The sequence below is a fragment of the Bos mutus genome, chromosome 17, assembly GCF_027580195.1.
Source record: "Bos mutus isolate GX-2022 chromosome 17, NWIPB_WYAK_1.1, whole genome shotgun sequence".
Taxonomy (NCBI): domain Eukaryota; kingdom Metazoa; phylum Chordata; class Mammalia; order Artiodactyla; family Bovidae; genus Bos; species Bos mutus.
Window position 1 is genome coordinate 67060123 of NC_091633.1, and position 22988 is coordinate 67083110.

General features: G+C 35.6%; 1 protein-coding gene across 1 annotated transcript in view; it reads right to left on the reverse strand.

Annotated features, from left to right (window-relative positions):
• FBXW7 (F-box and WD repeat domain containing 7) overlaps positions 1-22988 on the reverse strand; it is a 131213-nt gene that overhangs the window by 13500 nt on the left and 94725 nt on the right. Inside the window, 3 exon segments of the mRNA XM_070386656.1 lie at positions 3173-3307; positions 15187-15328; positions 18316-18398. Of these exon segments, the coding sequence (XP_070242757.1) occupies positions 3173-3307; positions 15187-15328; positions 18316-18398 (360 nt within the window).

Below are 22988 nucleotides of genomic sequence, written 5' to 3' on the forward strand. Positions count from 1 at the left end.
ATCCAGAGTGGCTCAGATTTCAAAAGTTTATCTGCAAATTAACAGACAAAATTTCCTTTATTACTGGTGATTAAGATATCATCTAGTCCAGTGTCTGAATGCATTAAAAAGAAATGTAAAGAAATACTCAAGTGCTAAAGAAAGTTGAAGTGCTAACTCCACAGGTAACTGGCACCCATTCCTTTTAAAACAGCAAAGGCCCTAACTCAACAATGAACTTCAACTTATTAAATGCTTGTCTATTCCACCAAAACATCCTGATGTTATAGAAAACACACATAGCCAAATAGAAAAATATTAATAAGAAAATCAGAATCAGGAAAAATATAAATCAGAAAACGTTTAAACTACAGAAGAAGAACACAAAATATATTGGCAACAATATTCTACATGGTTTTTTAATTAGGCTGCCAAGCAAAAACAAAACAATAATTAGTTATACCAGTTTCTCAAAGAACACAAGGTTTTGCGTTCCTTATGGGAACAGATAGTGGGCAGTGTCCCAAACTACTTCTCTACAACACTGAAGAAGAGGGGTTACAGGCTTCTGGGAGTCACATCAAATGGTCTAGCGAATGCAATTTTCTATTCATTTGTATTAAAGGTAAACTCTGGAACAGTAATTCTTCCTAAGGACTACTTCTACACAAGAGAAGCTCTTAAACTGAAGATTTATTTCAGGTAATTTTATTTTCCTCGCCCAAACTTGTCATTTCAATTAGAGTTGCTAATTTTTGTTTTTTTGCTATAACTTATATAAAAGACCACCATGTTATATTTAAAAAGTGGATAATACTTTCTCAGAATTGCTATATTTCAGTGAATTAAACTAATTAAAAAAAAAAGGAACAAACAAAATGTTGGCCGATTCTGTATTAAAAATTTAGGTTTTGTTGTAGATCATCAACTGTTACCATTCTGCTCTTTTTGGCATTTACTTATAAACTAAGGATAATGGTCTTTATCACAAGTCTCCCATGTGAGACTAGTGAGATATTTTGTCAAGGTTTTTGAGAGTAGGTAAGTAAGTGTTGGTAAAGGACTTTGAGATCTTTTGAAAGGAATTATAAAAAATTATTATAAGTTCACTTCCTGACATTATTATTATTATTAAATAATAATAGTACTTAGTCTCCAATAAGATGTTAGTCTCCTTGACGACTTTAGATCTATACCATTATTTCTTTATATATAAAATAAAGCATTTTTAAAAATAGAAATTTTTTTTTTTAGCAGTTAAAATTATACTCAACATCTTGTGATAAGCCATAATGGAAAATAATATGAAAAATAATGTGTATGTATGTTTAACTGAGTCGGTTTTCTGTATAACAGTAATTATCACAATGTAATTCAACCACACTTCAATAAGAAATAAATTAAAGAGGGTGGGCGGCAGGGGGAGACAGGTGTCATGCTAAGCCAGGCTCACTCATTCTCCTGTCTAGCAACACTTCTTTGCCCTCAGGCAATCTCTCAAAGGAATGCTTAATCCAAGAAAATCTTTATTGCCATGGTTATCAATAAATTATACTTTTTAGATTCTTAGCAATTTTTATAAATCATATTTTTTGTGTGTGTTACGAAGCTACTATAGAAATCCAAATAAAGCAAAAAGCTCACAATCTTTAGAGATAAGAGGAAAAACTAGACTCAGAGAGAAGTCTATATTAACAAAAATACTACCTTCTAAAATATGGAGGATTATCAAGGAAAACTATGACAAATATATCAAAGGTGAATAAATTCACTTTCAGTCAAATACATATAAAAGAGTTTCCCATTATTAGCACCCTTCTGGAAGTAAAGACAGTTTATGTCACTTTCATAAGCCAAATCTATCCAAAGGGTTCAGTTTTAGAATGAGCCAGCAAGAATACAAAATTGTTTTCTGGAACAATGTCATTTAAAAAAATCACTCCAAAGTAGCAACATTTCAGGAAAATGATGTTTTTTTCCACTTTGATTTTTCCTGGAGTTATACTTAATTTCATCCATTAACTATGATGAAACCAATTTTATAAATATCCAATGTGAAATTATCATCAGGACTATCTTTAATACCCTTAAGATATGTAGAATGGTTATCTGAAAAAGAAATGAACTTCCTTTCTCTTCAAATTTGAAGTTTCAGGACTGTTTGTATTTATATGAACATAAATGGTATTTTATATTGTCTTCTGGCTGATCTATAATTGCTGCTGCTGCTGTTAAGTCGCTTCAGTCGTGTCAGACTCTGCGCGACCCCATAGATGGCAGCCCACCAGGCTCCTCAGTCCATGGGATTTTCCAGGCAAGAGTACTGGAGTGGGGTGCCATTGCCTTTTCCAGCTGATCTATATAAAAATTTTGTGAAAATATAAATCTTGGCAGCATTGATTAATGTTATTTCTGTTTGCTGACAAAAATGGAACTATGATGCCTACAACCTCAATGAAAGAACTACATCTAAACCATGCCTTATTTATGTAGTCAGGAATGCACATATGATCATAGTCTATGATACAGAAACAAAGATGCTTTATATTATACAAAGATATTAAAACAAATAGGTATAAGTAATTCTAAAAGAAATGCTCTAAGAAATGTAATTGGAATGGGAAATCTGTGATTTTGCGTGTGTGTGTGTGATGGGGTGAAAAGCGAGATGAGTAACAGAAGATACACATGTGAAATTTTATATACTTCAAAATAATCACATAATGTAACTCACAGAGAAGTACAATCCAACAGAATTATGAAACTATTACTCTTAAAGAGACTTAGGATAAACAAACAACAAAATAAGAAAAAATACTGCTGTTTTAATAAAATAAGAATAAAAAAAACCTACTAATGTAATGAATACACCAAGACAATTAAAGGTAGGACTTCAAATCAGCTGGGAAAAAAATCTTGGTAAAGGAACAATCAAATTAGTGAAACTCAATAGCTTGGTCTCATGTATGACTTCTTCCAGTGGTGAAGAGAAGATACTTACTCCGTAAGTATACTTTAATCGAAAATTATGCTAAACTATGGCAGCTTATCATTTACAGCCCCCTTTAACACTAATTAAGTGTTAAATTGACAATACTGAATACTGTAATTAGCACAACAACATCTAAAGAGGGTAGCTGTTGGTTTATATTTTCAAATAGCACCAGTGAAGAAGATAACTGACAATCCTTACCTCTTTAGGGAGCAAGGAAATGAAGTCTCGTTGAAACTGGGGTTCTATCACTTGCATCATGTGTTTTACCTGGGTTGGTTCACAACTATCAATAAGTTCATCTAAAGCAAGCAATTTCTCTGGTCCACTCCAGCTCTATCAAAGAGGAATTAGAAATTCTTATTATTTTAATAAATGTCTCAAATTATAAACTTAGAAAGGAAAATCAACATCTACACACAATATAAAAAGTGGCTACTTACAAGACACTGAAGTGATAATCACTGAGCCTCTTCAAATTTACTAGCTATCTTTATTTTGTAAAAGCTTTGAGCTTGACAGAAAAATACTTTTGCATATTATTATAACTGTGATATGTTCATCTACCACCAAGATACTGGTTGAGAAATCAAAATTTTATTCAGAAACATTGGTTTGGGCTATTGAGTAAAGAGAGAATTTTGAGAGATGATTTTCCTTTCTTCCCTTCCTTTCCAGTGGGCACCATAAAACTTCATGGTTTTAGTAAGGCACTCATCTGAGAGCAGACTAGCAGCATCGACTAGAGAAAAATTAATAACTGGCTCGAATGCCCATCTGACACATATTTTCCACAAATTAAAAGGGCTTTGATTTGCTATGTGAAAATAATTTCAAATAAAAAACAGCAAATAACAGTAAATGGCAGCTGACTTAGTAAAATCAGAATATGAAGAAAGGTTAAGATGAAAAAGAATAAGAAATAAAGTATATATTATGGAAAAACAAAAACAATTATACCTCAAAAATATGAGCTCCATTAACCTATACTAAGGGGGTTGCTTTAATTTTCCTTTCCCCTCAGTGAGGAACACCTGCCCAGAAATGCCATGATTCTTAAAAGGAAAACCCAGACAGACATGTGAATCATTTAAAATGTCAGGGCTCTCACGCACAAAAGTCAAAGAAAACATTTAAGTAACTCCGAAACACTTAAATGAAAAAACATTCTTGAGCAAGTTGATATAGTACCTTTATGAATTATTATATCCATTTTGGAAATGGGAGAAGAGAGAACAATATGTGAGGTTTGGAGCTAGAAAAATCTGGATTTTGACATTCCATTTTTCGCTCAAACTAGGAACCTGGATTTTGTCATATATGAAATAGACAACAGTTGAAAACTGAGATATTCTGAGGTCACTGAACACCTTTTTAAAGTATTTCTTAAAATATTTACCCCTTCAGAATCTGCAATGAATCCTCTCTCTTCTATCTTAAAGTGTAGACTAAACTAATAACTAGCAAACACTTCAGTAGTGCTTCCATAGTACTACTACATAATAATGTCACAAACATTATCTCACTTAGTCATAAAAACTCTGGGGAGTATCTCCATTTTTACCTTCAAATATGAGGAAGCAGAAGCTCTAATAAGCTGTATTTTTTCCTTTTACCTTGACACACATACCCAGAACATTCTCCTGAGTACTCACTGTGTATCCTTTTTGGTTAGGGTGAAGATTTATACATAGAAATTAAAAATATCCATATATGTGTATATGCACATACATGACCAATTAAAGGGCTTCCCTGGTGGTTCAGTTGGGAATGAACCCCCCTGTAACGTGGGAGACCTGGGTTTGATTCCTGGGTTGGGAAAATCCCCTGGAGAAGGGAAAGGCTACCCACTCCAGTATTCTGGCCTGGAGAATTCCATGGACTGTATAGTCTAGGGGCTGCAAAGAGTTGGACGCTACTGAGTGACTTTTACTTTCTTTCTTCCATTTGACCAGTTAAAAGTAGTTAATTTGAAGTTTATTTCACTCTGTTTTCCTCACACAGCTTCAAATCCTGGCTCAAAAATTACCTCTTTGACAAAACTTATGCTGATCAATTGCCACTCATCCGTGACTTAGTAACAGTACTACAAACTCTGAGTTATTGATTTACATTCCTCACGGGAAGAGGTCGGTTCTTATAATATGCTGTTCTTCTCTATCTACATGATTAGGATTCATGGACACTAGTATAAAAACATGCCTTTTTTGGGTAATAGATAACTGCTGACTTGTTAATATACTATGCATGTTTAATATTTTTCTTTCCTTCAGCTAACGTATTATTTACTGTTTGTAAAAAAGGAACAGAAGAGCGGTATGAACACTCAGTATCTAAGTGCTGCGTGCATATGTGCACACTCAGTCGTGTCCAACTCCCTGCACCCCGTGGACTGCAGCCCGCCAGGCTCTTCTCTCCATGTAATTTTCCAGGCAAGAATACTGGAGAGGGTTGCCATTTCCTTCTCGAGGGGATCTTCCCGACTCAGGGATTGAACACTCATCTCCTGCAAAGTTCTTTACCACTGAGCTACCAGGAAGCCTCTAACAAAAAAAAAAAAAAATATATATATATATATATACATATATACATATATATATATATCTTTTCAAGGATTTTAGGGCTGCAGTATACAATGATAAAAGCTAGATTAGAAGATAAATAACTAATTCAGATCTTAGGTAAATGTTAGAAACTGTGCCACGACCTTAAATATATATTTAAAGCAAAGGCCATGGTGAAAATAATGCCCATATAGCAAAATGCTTCTAAGACTTAAAATATTTGTTTTAAAATATTTGATAAGTTATATAAAATTTAAATTATATTTCAATTTGAATTACATATACATTCAGCAGATGTTACTTTATGACATTTTACTGAAACGGATACTACTAACAAAGAATTAGTAACATAAGCTATAAGCTACAAATAAATGAGACCGTTTTCAAGGACCATACATATTCAACCTTCCAATTACTTAAGTCACATCTCTTAGACAGTTCCAACAAAGGTCTGGACTACACAGGCCCTAGATTTCCTCTCTCCAGCCTGGGTTTCTTCCCTGAATTCCAGACCTGTATATAAAATTGCTTATTCAACATATATTCTTGGGTATGTGATAGAGACTATATCCATGATCTTGCTCTTCAAATATGCAAGACCACAATCCTCCTCATTTCAGTAAAATGTTCTTATTAAATTAGTTTGGCCCAAAACTCTGGAGTCATCCTCAACTCCCTCACTCTCACCATCAGACAGCTCTGATCCATCAGTCTATTCTACAGTCATAAAATGCAAAATGTATCCAGAATCTGACTATTACTACAGTGGTACCTGGGTTACTCCTGTTTTGCCCTCCTAGTTCTATTCTCCACAGAACAGCTGGAGTGAGAGTGCTGAACGTCAACTCACTCTCCTGCTTGCAGCCCTCCCGCTTCACTCACAGTAAAAACCAAAGTCCTCAGGGTGGTCCACGAGGCTCTAATTTTCTCTCTCTTTCCCACGTGTGCTCTGCCTTAGCCAGAGATCCTCCTTCTGTGCCTCAAACACACCCAGCATGCTCTGCTTCAGAGCCCTGATTCCTAGACTATTCTTTCCCTAGGCACCCACATGCTTTCCTTCTATAACACCTTCTCTGTGCAATTTCCAAAAATTGCAAACCATTTCGAAACCCCCTCCCTTTCCTGACTAAAGTTTTTCAGAAAAGGGTTTTTATTTATTTTATTCATTATTGTATCCCAGATTCAAATTAGGGCCTAGCACCTGACAGTTATTCTGTAAATATTTGTTGAATAAATGAATGAATCCCCAAAGAGTCAGGAAACACTGCACCAATGCTATCTCAAAACTCTTTCCACAGAAAGCTTCTATTCTGTATACCGGATTGTATCACTGGGACTTGCTTGTTTAGTCTGCTTCCAAGATTGGTTCCCAATTTTGACACATATGTGGTTTACTAGCAAGGAAAGGATGAGAACTTTGCAGTTAATGAATATATTAAAAAAATAACAACAACCTACATGGATCTTTAATGAGGTCTAGAGGAAAAAATACGATATTGGGGATCAGGAAACTGTAATTTTGGAGAAGATATTGCCACTAATTAGGCATCCAGTCACATCACTTGATGGCAAATAGATGGGGAAATAGTGGAAACAGTGGCTGACTATTTTTTGGGGCTCCAAAATCATTGCGAATGGTGACTACAGCCATTAAATTAAAAGATGCTTATTGTGTTGGAGAAGACTCTTGAGAGTCCCTTGGACTGCAAGGAGATCCAACCAGTCCATTCTGAAGGAGATCAGCCCTGGGTGTTCTTTGGAAGGAATGATGCTAAAGCTGAAACTCCAGTACTTTGGCCACCTCATGCGAAGAGTTGACTCATTGGAAAAGACTCTGATGCTGGGAGGGATTGGGGGCAGGAGGAGAAGGGGATGACAGAGGATGAGATGGCTGGATGGCATCACTGACTCGATGGACGTGAGTCTGGGTGAACTCCGGGAATTGGTGATGGACAGGGAGGCCTGGAGTGCTGCGATTCATGGAGTCTCAGAGTCAGACACGACTGAGCGACTGATCTGATCTGATCTGATTCCTTGGAAGGAAAGTTATGACCAATCTAGACTGCATATTAAAAGCAGAGACATTACTTTGCCAACAAAGGTCCATCTAGTTAAGGCTATGGTTTTTCCAGTAGTCACGTATGGATGTAAGAGATGGACGATAAAGAAAGCTGAGTGCCAAAGAACTGATGCTTTCAAACTGGTATTGGAGAAGACTCTTGAGAGACCCTTGGACTGCAAGGAGATCCAACCAGCCTATCCTAAAGGAGATCAGTCCTGAGTGTTCATTGGATGAAGGACTGATGTTGAAGCTGAAACTCCAGTACTTTGGCCACCTGATGCGAAGAGCTGACTCATTTGAAAAGACGTTGATGCTAGGAAAGATTGAAGGCAGGAGGAGAAGGGGATGACAGAGGATGAGATGGTTGGATGGCATCACCGACTCAATGGACACAGGTTTGAGTAAACTCCAGGAGCTGGTGATGGACAGGGAGGCCTGACGTGCTGCGGTCCATGGGGTTGCAAAGAGTTGGACATGACCGAGCAACTGAACTGACTGAATTGAATTAGGTTATAATGTACCTCTGCTAGAGCTTTGCCAAGAGAACTCACTGGTCATAGCAAACACCCTCTTCCAACAAAACAAGAGAAGATTCTACACACTGACTTCACCAGATGGTCAACACAGAAATCAGATTGATTATATTCTTTGCAGCCAAAAATGGAGAGCTCTATACAGTCAGCAAAAACAAGACTGGGAGCTGACTGTGGCTCACATGATGAACTCCTTATTGTCAAATTCAGACTTAAATTGAAGAAAGTAGGGAAAACCACTAGATCATTCAGGTATGACCTAAATCAAATCCCTTATGATTATACAGTGGAAGTGACAAATAGATTCAAGGAATTAGATCTGATAGACACAGTGCCTGAAGAACTCTGGATGGAGGTTCGTGACATTGTATAGGAGGCAGGAATCAAGACCATCCCCAAGGTAAAGATATGCAAAAAGGCAAAATGGTTGTCTGAGGAGGCCTTACAAATAGCTGTGAAAAGAAGAGAAGCAAAAGGTAAAGGAGAAAAGTAAAGATATACCCATTTGAATGCAGAGTTCCAAAGAATAGCAAGGAGAGATAAGAAAGCCTTCCTCAGTGATCAATGCAAAGAAATAGAGGAAAACAATAGAATGGGAAACACTAGAGATCTCTTCAAGAAAATTAGAGATGCCATGGGAACATTTCATGCAAGATGGGCACAATAAGGGACAGAAATGGTATGGACCTAACAGAAGCAGAAGATATAAAGAAGAGGTGGCAAGAATACACAGAAGAACTACACAGAAAAGATCTTCATGACCCAGATAATCACAATGGTATGATCACTCACCTAGAGCCAGATATCCTGGAACGCGAAGTCAAGTGGGCCTTAGGAAACGTCACTGCAAACAAAGCTAGTGGAGGTGATGGAATTCCAATTGAGCTATTCCAAATCCTGAAAGATGATACTCTTAAAGTGCTGCACTCAATATGCTAGCAAATTTGAAACACTCAGCAGTGGCCACAGGACTGGAAAAGGTCAGTTTTCATTCCAATCCCAAAGAAGAACAATGCCAACGGATATTCAAACTACCACACAACTGCACTCATCTCACATGCTAGCAAAGCAATGCTCAAAATTCTCTAAGCCAGGCTTCTACAGTATGTGAACCATGAACTTCCAGATGTTCAAGGTGGATTTAGAAGAGGCAGAGGAACCAGAGATCATATTGCCAACATCCGTTGGATCATGGAAAAAGCAAGAGAGTTCCAGAAAAACACCTATTTCTGCTTTATTGACTACACCAAAGCCTTTGACTGTGTGGACAAGAACAAACTGTGGAAATTCTTCAAAAGATGGGAATACCAGACCACTTGACCTGCCTCCTGATAAAACTTTATGCAGGTCAAGAAGCAACAATTAGAACTGGACATGGAACAACAAACTGGTTCCAAATCGGGAAAGGAATATGTCAAGGCTGTATATTGTCACCCTGCTTATTTAACTTATATGCAGAATAAATCATGAGAAATGCTGGGCTGGATGAAACACAAGCTGGAATCAAGACTGTGAGGAGAAATATCTCAGATATGCAGATGATATCACACTTATGGCAGAAAGCAAAGAAGAACTAAAGAGGCTCTTGATGAAAGTCAAAGAGGAGCATGAAAAAGTTGGCTTAAAACTCAACATTCAGAAAACGAAGATCATGGCATCTGGTCCCATCACTTCATGACAAATAGATGGGAAACAGTGACAGACTTTATTTTTGGGGTTCCAAAATCACTGCAGATGGTGACTGCAACCATGAAATTAAAGATGCTTGTTACTTGGAAGAAAAGTTATGACCAACCTAGACAGCATATTAAAAAGTAGAGCTGTTACTTTGCTGACAAAGGTGCTTCTAGTCAAAGCTACGGTTCTTCCAGTGGTCATGTGGACGTGAGAGCTGGACTATAAAGAAAGCTGAGCGCCGAAGAATTGATGCTTTTGAACTGTGGTGTTGGAGAAGACTCTTGAGAGTCCCTTGGACTGCAAGGAGATCCAATGCGCCAATCCTAAAGGAAATCAGTCCTGAATATTCATTGAAAGGACTGATGCTGAAGCTGAAACTCCAGTACTTTGACCACGTGATGCAAAGAGCTGACTCATCTGAAAAGACCCTGATGCTGGGAAAGATTGAAGGCAGGAGGAGAAGGGGATGACAGAGGATGAGGTGGTTGGATGGCATTACTGACTTGATGGACATGAGTTTGGGTGGACTCCAGGAGTTGGTGATGGACAGGGAGGCCTGGTGTGCTGCAGGGTAGTTGCAAAGAGTTGGACATGACTGAGCAACTGAACTGAACTGAATTTACTTCTGTAGGCCTTAGTTCTGATAATTAATTTATTTCTGCTCTGAAAAGTAGCTGTTCTTATAAAGAAAAAAGCATTTTCCTTTGGTCTCACATGGCAAAATTAGTGGAAACATATTGAAAGGGATAGGAAAAACATTCCAAATTCAGAAAGGATCAAGATAAACAGAATTTAATTTGTGTACAAAATTAAAATGCAGACTTGAAAATTCCCCATGAAAGTATTATTTGATTTCAGGTAATTAGAGAGTACACGAAAGTAGTAGAGAAGAGTAGAAGGAGCCCTGAACTGTAATCAGGGGCTTAGTTTCAGGGAAGCCCCTTAATTAGTCTGCGTCTCAGAGACCCCACCTTATGTATAATGAAGGGCTTGGCCAGACCAGTGGTTCCCAGGTGCTGGCTGAGTGTTGCAAAAATCAGGGAGTCCTCCAATGCACCATCCAAGAGGTGGTCAAGGTGGGGCTGAGGGCATGTTATGTTTTAAATAACCAACGTCTCCAGTAGTGATGCAGGCGATTCACAAGCGAGCAGTGGTCATCAGTGGGGATGATCCTTGGCAGCATCTCATTCAGATATACATATTCTATGCTTTTAGGCAGTCCAGCGCCTAAATTTCATGTGATGAAGAACTCACTTCTCTAGTACCTCCAGAAGATGGTTATCTAGTCTGTTTGAACAGTTTCAGGACTAGAATACTTAGTATCTCTATTCTTCTCTGGGTCAGTTCTAATTGTTAAGTTCAAATTTACATCAAAATCCAACTCAAAGAATATGATCCAGGTTTTGTTTGCTGAAGAAACCAATAATCAGTCTGATTCTACTTTTACATAGAAGTCTTCAAGATGTTAGACAGAAACATTTTCCCTTAGTCCTCTCTGGCTACATACATGACCTTCTTCCACTCTTTCTCACCTAACAGGGCTTCTTGATTGGACAGTTTCAAATACAACAGCAAAGCAGTTCTGTATTCATTTACTTCTGGCACTATTCTGTTTTAATATTTTGTTGATTAGCAAATAAAAGAGATCCAAATAAGTTAGAAAACATGTACGATTTCTAAGTGTTACCATAAAACCTAAGTCCTCCAAAACAGTAGTTTTTACTCCACTTTTAATTTCAAAACACAGAAGTATTTTCTGTTTTATTATTGAAAACATATTAAGGAGTGTAACAGGTATTTTCGAAGTACATATAGCTTTAATACAATACAAATATGCTTTGACTAAAATAATGCTGATACTGTTAATCTGATGACATTGGTGTGAAGCTAGTGTTAACAGCCTCTTCTCAGGCCCGAGAAAACTGAGGCTCACAAAGGATACTTCTCTTATTGAGTTCCTACTGTATTTTCAAGTATAGCTTTAAGCACATTTACACATTTTCTCTCCTTTGACAACTTTTTAGTGTTGTATCTGTTTCACGGAGGATAAGAACAATGGCAAGAGTGGTTACATAATATCAATGAAATTACCCAGTTATTAAGAGGCAAATCCAGAATTGGTACTAAAAGCTTCTCCTTCTAAGTCGAAGTGCTTCTCATTATATCAGGATACTTCTGAATATCAATTTTAGAGAATGTTAATATACCTTTACCTAGTCTAACATCTGCAACTGAAAAACTATATATTAACACTCAAATGACATGAAACAAAAAAATGGCCAATCCTCTGCTCCCAAATTAACAATCTGAAAGCATCAATCTGGTGTTGCCAAAAAAAAAAAGAATTAATGGCAACTGAAAATTCAAACAGTACAAAATTTTTGGACTTTTTTACTTTTGTTTCTAATTGGCGCTTCTATTTTAGAGTGGCATTCTGTTTCAATTTCCTTTTATCTAAAATGGTGTATCATTTGTTCTTATTCAATTTATAAATTGAGTACAGAGTACTTTGTCAGAATAGATGGAGCTGGACCAAAACAATGCTGTATCACTGTCTTAGGAGCAATAGCAGAACAGTAAGGGGACAAGTTCTCCCATTTTGCTTGTTATGCCACGGAAAAGGCCTCATTAAATGCCCCACAGCACATCTGTAGAAATCAAGCCAGTTTAATTATCCTTCAACTATACTACATAGGTCAACTCACGACTCCCCCACTTTACTATGAAATTATCTCTCTCCAAGTTAAGCATTAAAGCATTGCAAGCCTTTAGGCAAGAAAGTGATTCATTCCTAGTTACTCTGGCACCAGCCCTGAAAATAAAAGGCATGAGGCACCACAATGAGGCCATGGGTGTGTCAGGCAGACAACGTACTCAAAGGATTAAGGTCTTGATCTATCTATCTAGCTGACCTTCTGCTGCTAGTAAATTTTTTTACTACAGAATAGTTATGTGAAAAAAATATAGTATTAAGCCTTCAGGGATAATTCTATATGTTAGTTTACTAAATACCATTGATTCAGACAAGTTTTTTTTTTAATTTACAATTAACATTTCTGAAGTTGGGATGCATCTAATAATCTATGGTATCTCAGATCTGATGACCTCATGGTAACATGAGAACATTTCATTAAGAAAAGCATGAGTGAGCTAAATAAGCAAACATTGAACAAAGGATTCCCTAAAACACCCTCAGTGCAAAATAGAGCACAAAAGCTCCCTACTATATAGATCAGCATTTGAGAGTGTTCTCTTAAAATTGGTAAAAACTACATAGCTAGCAAAGAATATTCTGGAACTCTGAAACACTGGGGGGGAAAAGGCCCATACTACATACAAAATAAGTTACAGTCTAGACTCCCTTCTGATAAGCTTTGCATATAAAGTAAACACTCTGCAGGGCGTCTACACTGATGATGAAACTGTTACTGACAGTGTAATTTCCCATCGTGTTGGGACTTTCCTATAAAATCACATGAACACCATGTTCTCGAGTGTTGTACTGCTCACACTGTATGTGAGTGTAAGCATGACAATGCACACTCATGTTCTGTCTCCTGGGCTCAATCAGAGATGATATAACCGTTAAAGCATTTCTTTAAGGCATTATAAGTGTCTGAGTTCTTTTTCACCTCTAATGGGGGGGAAGGGGGTGGATACACCTCTTTTTAAAAGAATGAGACAAAAAAATTTAGAATTCTGAGGGCATGTTTAGGAAAAGATTAAAATAAATAAATCATGAACCTAAGGTAAAAGAACTTAGATGAGGGGAGAGAATAATTCTTATGAAAGGTAAGTTTAATTAACAAATGACTATGAAAACAAAACAAAAAGCTTTGTAATTGTAGTGGTTCATAACATCTTAACAGTAAAGTGCAACTTTCATGCCTCGAAGCCATAGATTCTCAAGTTCAGTAGCTGCTATTCTGGGCTAGATTACTCTGTGTTGAGGGTGGCTGTCCTTCACACTGACCCCACCCATCAGATGCCAGCCGTGTCCTGCACCCCAACCTCGGCTGCAACGACTAAAAATGTTTCAAGCACAGGAAAATTTGCCCCCTGTTGAGAAGTGCTGTTCTAACCTTTCAGTTATCAACTAGAATAAAAAAAGGTTATTCTAGTTTCTCTGAAATTACCTGAAGAGTAGAAAACAATTTTAAAAATCCATTTTAAAGAAACATTGCTTCAAGTACATATTCCAGCTACAGAAGAAAAAAACTGGGACATTCAGTATTTGCTCAAGTATTTAAAATATTGGGATTTACATAAATAAATAGGCACTTAAAAATCAGAAATAAATAAAATCCATAAAGTATCTTCTTTTTCAACCATTATTCCCCTAGGATTCAGAAAATACCATCAATCGAACAGTCAGACGTAAGGAAATATATTCATTTACACTAGTATGGTGAGTATAATCAGGGATACCTTCACTTTACATACTTTATATTATTTACTATTTACAAAGAATGTTTAATCCATACCAACTACTTTGCTAAATACTTGATTTCTATGCATTATCTCACTAGAAGAAGAGATAAATTAACTTAATATCACTATCATGAGTTAAAAAATTCCTAAGATTCAAGGTTTGGTTGTAACCAATCTTCCTGGTAAACTTCCCCAAACTTTATATGCTAGTAAAATACAGCAATCAGAATTCTGAGCACAATAAGCTACACACAAGCATGGCATCTATGGAGAAAAGCTGCATCAGCTCTTGGAGGCTATGAGGGTAACGGTGATGGATAAGTTACTACCAGTGACTAATACTCCTAACTGCTTAACTTCCAAACCATGCTGTTTAGAAAACAAGTACATTCATTAACACCAGAAATCCAAACACAAAAGAGAAATGAAATACCTTATTATCTAGAAAGCAATGAACAGTGCAAATGGACACTTTACACAAAATAAGGATTGGACCCTCTTGATTAACACAGTTAAAATTTAAAGTGAGTTCCCTTGTATTTAATAGCATTTTTTAATTAAGATATACTTCACAAACATAAAATTCACCATTTAAATGTACACTTCAATAGCTCCCCACACATCCATCTTGTGTAACCATCACCACTGTCCGATTCCAGATCACTTCCATCACCCCTGAAAGAAGCCCAGTGCCTACTGGCAGTCTACCCTCCAAACATCACCTAGCGATCACTAACTAATCTACCTTCTGTCTCCCATGGATCTGTCTGTTCTAGATATTTCATATAAGCACACATCATGTGGCCTTTTGTGTCTGACTTCCTTCACTTCGCATATGGTTTTGAGGGGTCATCCATGGTGTAGCATGTTCCTTTTCATGGCTGAATAATCCCTTATTGTCACAGCAACTAAGTGAAGCATTTCAAGTACTGTGTTTAGACATGTCACCTGAAACATTTTCAGCCATTCCTGGAGGCCTGTAGGTGGTTGCACAGATGTAATTCGGCGTCGTTGTTGCCCTTGACCATTGGCTGCTCTCAGGTCTCCAAAAGTTGTTGGTGTTGCTGAACATGGTACAAGCCCAGTGGTACTACAAAAATACAAGGGTGGAAGCAAAGACAGATGTTTATTAAGAATTATGGGCTCAAATAAGAATGAGATGATACGGTATATTTCAAACATCAAATTATTATTTTTACTTGCTTATTCCCAGAAAGCAAGGATACACAAAACCTATTCTGCTATTCTTAGGTAGGTTTCCTCCCTCCTACATAACCAGCTGTTTTTATCCCAGCACAGCTAATTGCAACCAAATGGTAGAATCTCTATGGCAAAACTTCAAGTTGTTGATAACATACAAATAATGTTAAAATACTTTCTTAGAAGATTCAGGTTCCACTTGTCCTATGACTGGTCTTTAGAACATTATTAAACAAAAGTTTAAATTTCTTTCATAAAAAGGTGTGTAAGACTTATTAATGCTCTAAAATATGGTTAAGTAGTAGTACGTTCAAAGGCTTTAGACATTTCACTGGTAACATTATTCCTTAAGTTTGCCCCTGATGCCTTCTAAATTATTTTGTATTTGTCTATGCTTCTCTAATTTTCTATTGTTATTATTAAGCTTAGTCTAGATAGTATAAGGAGAAGGAAATGGCAACCCACTCCAGTGTTCTTGCCTGGAGAATCCCAGGGATGGGGGTGCCTGGTGGGCTGCCGTCTATGGGGTCACACAGAGTTGGACATGACTGAAGTGACTTAGCAGTAGCAGCAGCAGATAGTATAAGAGTGAGCCTTGATTAGAAATGTATTTACTCAAACAGGTAGGTAGTGAGCACATATTATATTATAAGCAAAATTAAGTGAAATGAGATCATCAAAATACTTTTATCCAATAATTTAAATTCTGAGACAGTAAACACACACACACACACACCACAAATCTGAAATTCAATTAATTCTGCCAACTAATAAAATAAGTAAATACTCTATTTTAGAGACGTGTGGAAAAAAGGAACAGGAAGATTCAATTAACAAAATTACATTTGCAAAGTAATCTTCAGTTTATTGAGCTAAGACAGTACAGTGTTTAAAATCCAAAGAACATATAAATTGTATCCTGACAGTTAACTACTAAGGTCTGAAAAATTACTAATGAAGTAACCCCAATTCTTTTCTATCTAGCATAGCTCATTATTTTGCTTAAAAATGCATCTGTCACCAGAAAAATACAGAAAAATCTTCATATCTACCACTTTTAAATCTTTTAACCTTATTCATCGAAGATGGTCTCTTACATAAAACAATTAAATCTATTTTTTCTTCTATCAAATTTTAAAGGTAAGCTCTATTTTCTCCTCTGAAATGAAATAGAATGTGATTATAACTTAAATTTTCTAATAAAAATAATGAAAAATCATAGTCTCATTTTATTATTAGAAAATCTTTCAACAAAATTAAAGAACATCAAATATACACTGACCAAGTCTCTAAAAAGACATGGCAATCAATATGCTGTCTGGTTTTCTTTAGTAAGACTGTTAAAAGGTTAAAAATAAAACTTTCTCCTTTGCAGGTACTTTCTTAATAGAAAAAAGTGAGCGACGGAAGAAAAACTTTACTAAAACGTGTTTTATGGTAAAAATTCAGCATTCATTTATAAATGGCCTTAAAAACAACTGAACCATTTAATACTTCTGCCCCGGTATTGGTCTTATTAATAGAAGACCAAAATTATATGGTTAACTGAAATCTGTACACTAAAAAAATAGCTTACTTTAAACATTTAAACTCAGCATTCTCATCCAAATAACAGTTTACCAAGACCAACAGAAAAAAGCAAAAATGAAGTGAACAGTTTCACCTATCACTCCACACCCTCTGGTGAAAGTGCCAAAACACAGTGAAATTGTCAGAAGGCAAAGCATAAGTAAGAGAGGGGGACAGTTAACATAGGAAAATCACAACAAAAAGCATTTTCTGAATAAGCAAGAAATAGCCTTATTGCTCTCTTCTGTATCATTTTTGCATTTTTGGTATATAAAACTGTTCTAATTATCATGATTTCTAAATTTCAACAAAAGGCATCTGAAAGGAATATTTTCCAGAACTGAATGAAATAAAAGTATAAACTGTTCCCTGGAAGAAAAGAGATGCAATCTGTAACAATGTTCAATCACAAGTCTGAGTAATGTTAATTTTATTGCATTTTAAAGAATAACTCTAAATAAAAATTTTGAGGGGAAAAAAAAGAAATGTCACCATCATGAAGTTCTTATGGTTTCTATATCTAATTTTCAATCATTTGAAGTGACAAATATGAGCCAACAAGACTCATAAAAAGCCCCTAAGATGCTTTTGTCATTTAAATGTTAAAACACCACATTCCAAATGACATACAAAGCCATTTTTAATTGGCTGAGTAATAGATACTGTGCTTAAGTTAGCCTAATTAGTGTGAGAGAGGAAAAGTTTTATACTGATGCAAAATCCAAAAATGATGGAATGGTGCAGGAAACAAGACTACAATTGTATTTAGTTGTTATGGAAACTATTCTACTGGTGTAGAAATGTATGTGTTAAAAACATAAGGCTTACAAAGCAAACAAAGGGCGGTTTCTAACATAGTAATCTCATGAAATAAGATTTAGTTAGTAACTGTGAGGTCTACTTCACTGCTACTAAACGTATCTTCAGTTACCCGTATATATCTATCTACCCTCCAACAGCTGTTGCCATAGAAACAAGATACATTTGCTCATATCCATATATCAGGACTTACTTTTTAAGAATTTCTTCAAAATTATAATTTAAAACTTTTGTTGATAAGAGAACTTCTGCGTGTGTCTTACTTCAATGTATTAGTAACAAAATGTACACCCACAGTGGTAGTCATTCTTCTCCTTATTTAAAATGTATGTTTCCCAATTTTCAGTGATGGGAAAATGTGCTAAATAGTCAACAGTACTAGTGACATTATAACTCTATGAGAATAAAGTGAATGAAAGCTTTCCAGAATCATCAACTCTTTAAAGAAACATGAGAATAGGGAGAGAATCAAATTATACTTAATATTACCTTGTATATTCTGAGACTTTGCATGGTTTCTTTCCCAAAGAAAAAGAGCGGACCTCAGAACCATGGTCCAACTTTCTTTTCATCTATAAGGTAAAACAAATGAGATATGTTAAAAAAAAAAATCACCTGTCCAATTATTAAATCTTAATGTTAGCACCAGTAATACTGAAAAGAAAAAGCCCTTAAATTTTCGTATGTCTGCAAAATTAATTAGGCATAGCTAATTCATATAGAAAATAAATGTTTCTTCTATTATTTCTACTTTGTTTTACTCTTTACAAGACTGGAGAAGTGAATTTCTCCTCCTAATATTTGTGCAGAATAGGGTACGGTGATTTAAAAATTGAAACCCATCGTACATATTCCTTGAGAGTAATATACCTTTCATATTTTCTGGTTTAAGGACCAATACATGGGAATATGTCAAGTTAACCCACACAGAAAAGAACCTTATTCAACATGCTGTTCTTAGTGATTTTCATTTTCCTTTAAAAGACATATTTAATTTCAAAATTAGAATGGAAGTAACAGTCAGTGATTTAAAACACATTATTACAGAAGGGGAAAGAGAATAATGTAAATAGAATGCTCTTGAAAAGTAATTATGATAAGGCATAAAAAATGACTGTGGGCAATGAGGACAGTACAGAAACTAAATCCATAGTAAGAGGGAAATCTAGAGATCATACAGGAAAGGTAGGAAAAACCATCCGTTGATATTCACACAGAATATACAGCTCTACTGACTATATATTATAGATACTCAGGACAAAACAGTCTAACTTGAAAACCAACAAGAAAAACAGAAAGATTTTAAAAGAATGAGTTATGCATCTTTGTAAGGTATATCCAACATTTGTAGTTTTAAAGTATTTCATTATGCTACATAGATATGTAATACTGTAAATATATTCAGAATTACATTGTCATCAATATTGAAATATCTTTTTATATTTTCCTGTTGGTTAATGGAGGTCATCTTACTATAGATATGTTATAAAACTATATAAAATAGGATCTGATGAGATTCAACAACTTATATTTTAGTAATCCTAAGATTTGTGCTTGCTAATTAATTACTATACTACTGAAAATGACGGGAAGCGGGGGATCCCCAGAGTGATAGAAAGTTATCCTCAATTTTATAATAAGGTGAAAACCCCTGCTTTGCAGTAGCCTTATTTTCTTACCTACTGCTTCACATGGGAACATAACACAGCATGCTACACTGTAAATACTAAAAAGAACCAATAAGACTCTAAAAATCTTTTTGAATCATATTCTAGATAATAAAAACTGTGTTTTTATCATCATGAAGAAAGTCTTCTAGAACACAGGGATTATTTTACAATGTTAGAGGCAAGACATGAGGGTATGACAAGCTCATCCCCAATTTATACCTTAGTTCACAAAAATACCGACTGAAGGAAATGGAACTGGTCTTATTTCAGCCCTTCAGAAGTTTCTGTACTTATAACATTATTCTAAAGTGACTCCTCTCAAAACCCATTATTTTCTTTCTCCAAATAATTTTAACAAAAAGCAAAAATAAATGCTTCAATACATAGGGTAGCCACGTGTTTACACGTATATAAATTATAGACATACACACACACACAAAAATTTATTCATCAGGAAGGTCAGTACAGATTACCTTAAAAATCTATTTTTTATAACTTCTATGGATCCTCATTTTCAAAATTATGTTGATAAATTTTGATATTCATTGTAATTAAGTTAGGAATACTGGCTTTCAGAACTTCCGGGATATCTTGTAAATACATTGGTGCAAATGCCATTTGCCACTAAAGGCAAACTTTATTTCCATCTTAGAAATCTTTCAGTGAATAAAAATGCCCGAAATTCATTTCAAGGGAACCACTGAGAAACGATTTTCAAATTTAGAATATTTGATAAAATAAAGCACTTTCTGTATGACTATGTAAGTCTTTTTTATTATATTGTTTACTAAAAATACTGACTTTAGAACCAAAAATTAATTCTGCAATTTTGAAGGGATGCAGAAAGTCAGTAAAATCTCTTTAAACATAAATCCCTAATATTCTAGTAAGAGAGGCAACTAAAAAAAAAAAAAAAAAAAAACCCACCCTAGATACAAGGCATAGAAAAATTAAAGGCAAAAAGGTTCACTGAAAGCTAACTAAGGGTAGAGTATTTCCAGGTCAGCATTTAACAGAGCCACGTTTCTAAAGTACGAATACATTTTTAGAGGAAAAATTCTCAGATTAAAATACTCATTTTATTTTAAATGTAAAGCTTTTTTCAGCTCACGTTGTCTTTCCATTATTTGCTTACATTCATGATATAAAACAGAATACCAGATATCCAGCCACCCACCAAAATTAGAGGATACTGCAGCCATCTCTGATGATACAGATTTTCCTTCTCAGGCAGGCATACACACACACACACACAATCATACAACACAGGAAGAGAACAGCTTACTTACTTTGTAAAAAATCATTTTTAGTGTGCCGTAGAAACCCATATTTTCTGGATTTTTCCCCTTCAGTGATTCTGTGCCCCCGTGTGTCCGGCTGCTTGGCAGTCTCTGACAATATAAACCTTTTTCAGGTAGGTATGTCACAGATTCTAATGTGGACATGCTCAGGCACGTCAGAAAAGGAAGATTAGGAAGCAGAACCGGCAACAAAACTCCACAGTAGAGGCAAATGCAGCTCAGTATCAAACCGCTTCTCGGGACACACATACATACATGCAGCTTGACTGAGGAGAACTCGAGGGAATAATGAGAGAGAACCGAGAAGATTATTGGAGGAGACTCTGCCCTGTCAAAGCCTGGACTGGAGAGATTCCTCCCTCAGCAGCAGAGGGATCAGATTACATCTTCCCTTGAACACAGAATGGTGCAGTCCAGGATTCAGCAATGCAGACTGCACATCAATTATATGGTGATCCGCTCCAGGGAACCCGTAAGCACACAGCGCGCTGAGCAGAGGGAGGAGGTGGGCAGTCAAGGAGACCGCCCCCACGCCACAGCCCCCCTCTCCCCTTTCAAACTTTCAGGAGGTTATTTCTACATTTTGTAAAACCTGCATATTTGAAGTTTTAAACGGCAAGCATCATTTCTGCAAATGAATCCTTTCAGAAACATTTTGAAAATGGAATGTATTTTCATCTGGTCCTCCCAACAGAAGCCAAGCAGTCTATGTTCACTAACTGCTGCCCTATCGCAGTCCTGGCATAGGCTGATCAGATTTGTCAAGTAGCTTGGACAGTCCAAGATGGGCAGTTGCAGAGGGAAGAATGAGAAAGTCTTTGAGGGCAATTTACAGAAAGGTAAACCAGTTTGGAACATACCAGCATTTGCAGAAATTATGTAATAAGTTATATTTCAACCTGCATATTTCTTATATTAACATTTAATATAAATATTCCCTATGCTTTTCCATCCCATTCATTTAAAACACAGTCTTTAAAAAAAATTACCATACACTGTCAGTCCTTAGTAATCCTGAGAGTATCTTTCTATGATTAACAAACTAAGTATATAAAGTCTGGCTAAACAGTTCTATTTCTCCAAAGAAAACAAAAACTCTGCTCATTGGAGAGTCTTATAATTACGTGTTCATTTAATTTTGAGTAAACAGGAGGCACTGGACTTCCACTTCCAAACTTATCTTTACAGTGTATACTGCGTGTCATTAAAAACGTATTTTATATAATAAAAGGCATCAAAGTTTGCCTGAAGGCAACATTTTTCTTAGAATGACTACTACACACAAGTCTAGATATTTCATCTTGCAACTTGCTACAAAACTAGCTTCCGAGGCAATTATGAGATTCTTTGGAGTAGAAAGGCCCATTATTAAGGGTCTAGTTAATTAACTCCTACCCTCCCCATTACTGTTCTTTATTACAAGTAAACTGTGTCCCTTGAGTTATTTAAGCACTTAGAAAGTTTCTTCAGGAAAAAGGAAATAACATCTTGACTTACTACATTTTAATACTTTCTGCTATGGTAATAAATGACTTATGTTAGAAAAATGATTCTAAATGATGCATAAAGTAGTATCATTTTTTAAATAAATGTTTACCTTTTTAATTAAGACATTAAGTCAGAAAAAAAGGAAATTAAGTCAGCATAAGGTCTTTCTCTTTAAAACATAAATAAGATTAGTATCATTTTTTAAATAAATGTTTACCTTTTTAATTAAGACATTAAGTCAGAAAAAAAGGAAATTAAGTCAGCATAAGGTCTTTCTCTTTAAAACATAAATAAGATAACCTAAAATTTTATGAAAATGTATATCCTGGGTCTTCTCTGCGAAGTTATATTCTACATATTATTATTTTTTTTTAATCTCCTTACTGGCTCTTAAACTAATTCTTACCCTCAGAAACAATATGTACATGTACTCAACAAAAGTTGGTCTTCTAAATAAACAATTAACTTACTTCAAAGGAAACTTCCTTTTAAAAAGAAATGTTACTCTTGTCAAAAAAAATTCCAACTATTAAGAATGGACTCATGAACCCTTTTTTTTTTTTTAAAGCTTCATAGCACTCGATTTGAAAAAGAAAAAGAACCTCTCCCCATTCTGGGCTATCTGAAGGAACTAACTGTAAAAGGAACACCTGAAATGTCCTCTGAAAGCCTGTCAGATGACAAAGAGACTATCAGCCATGTA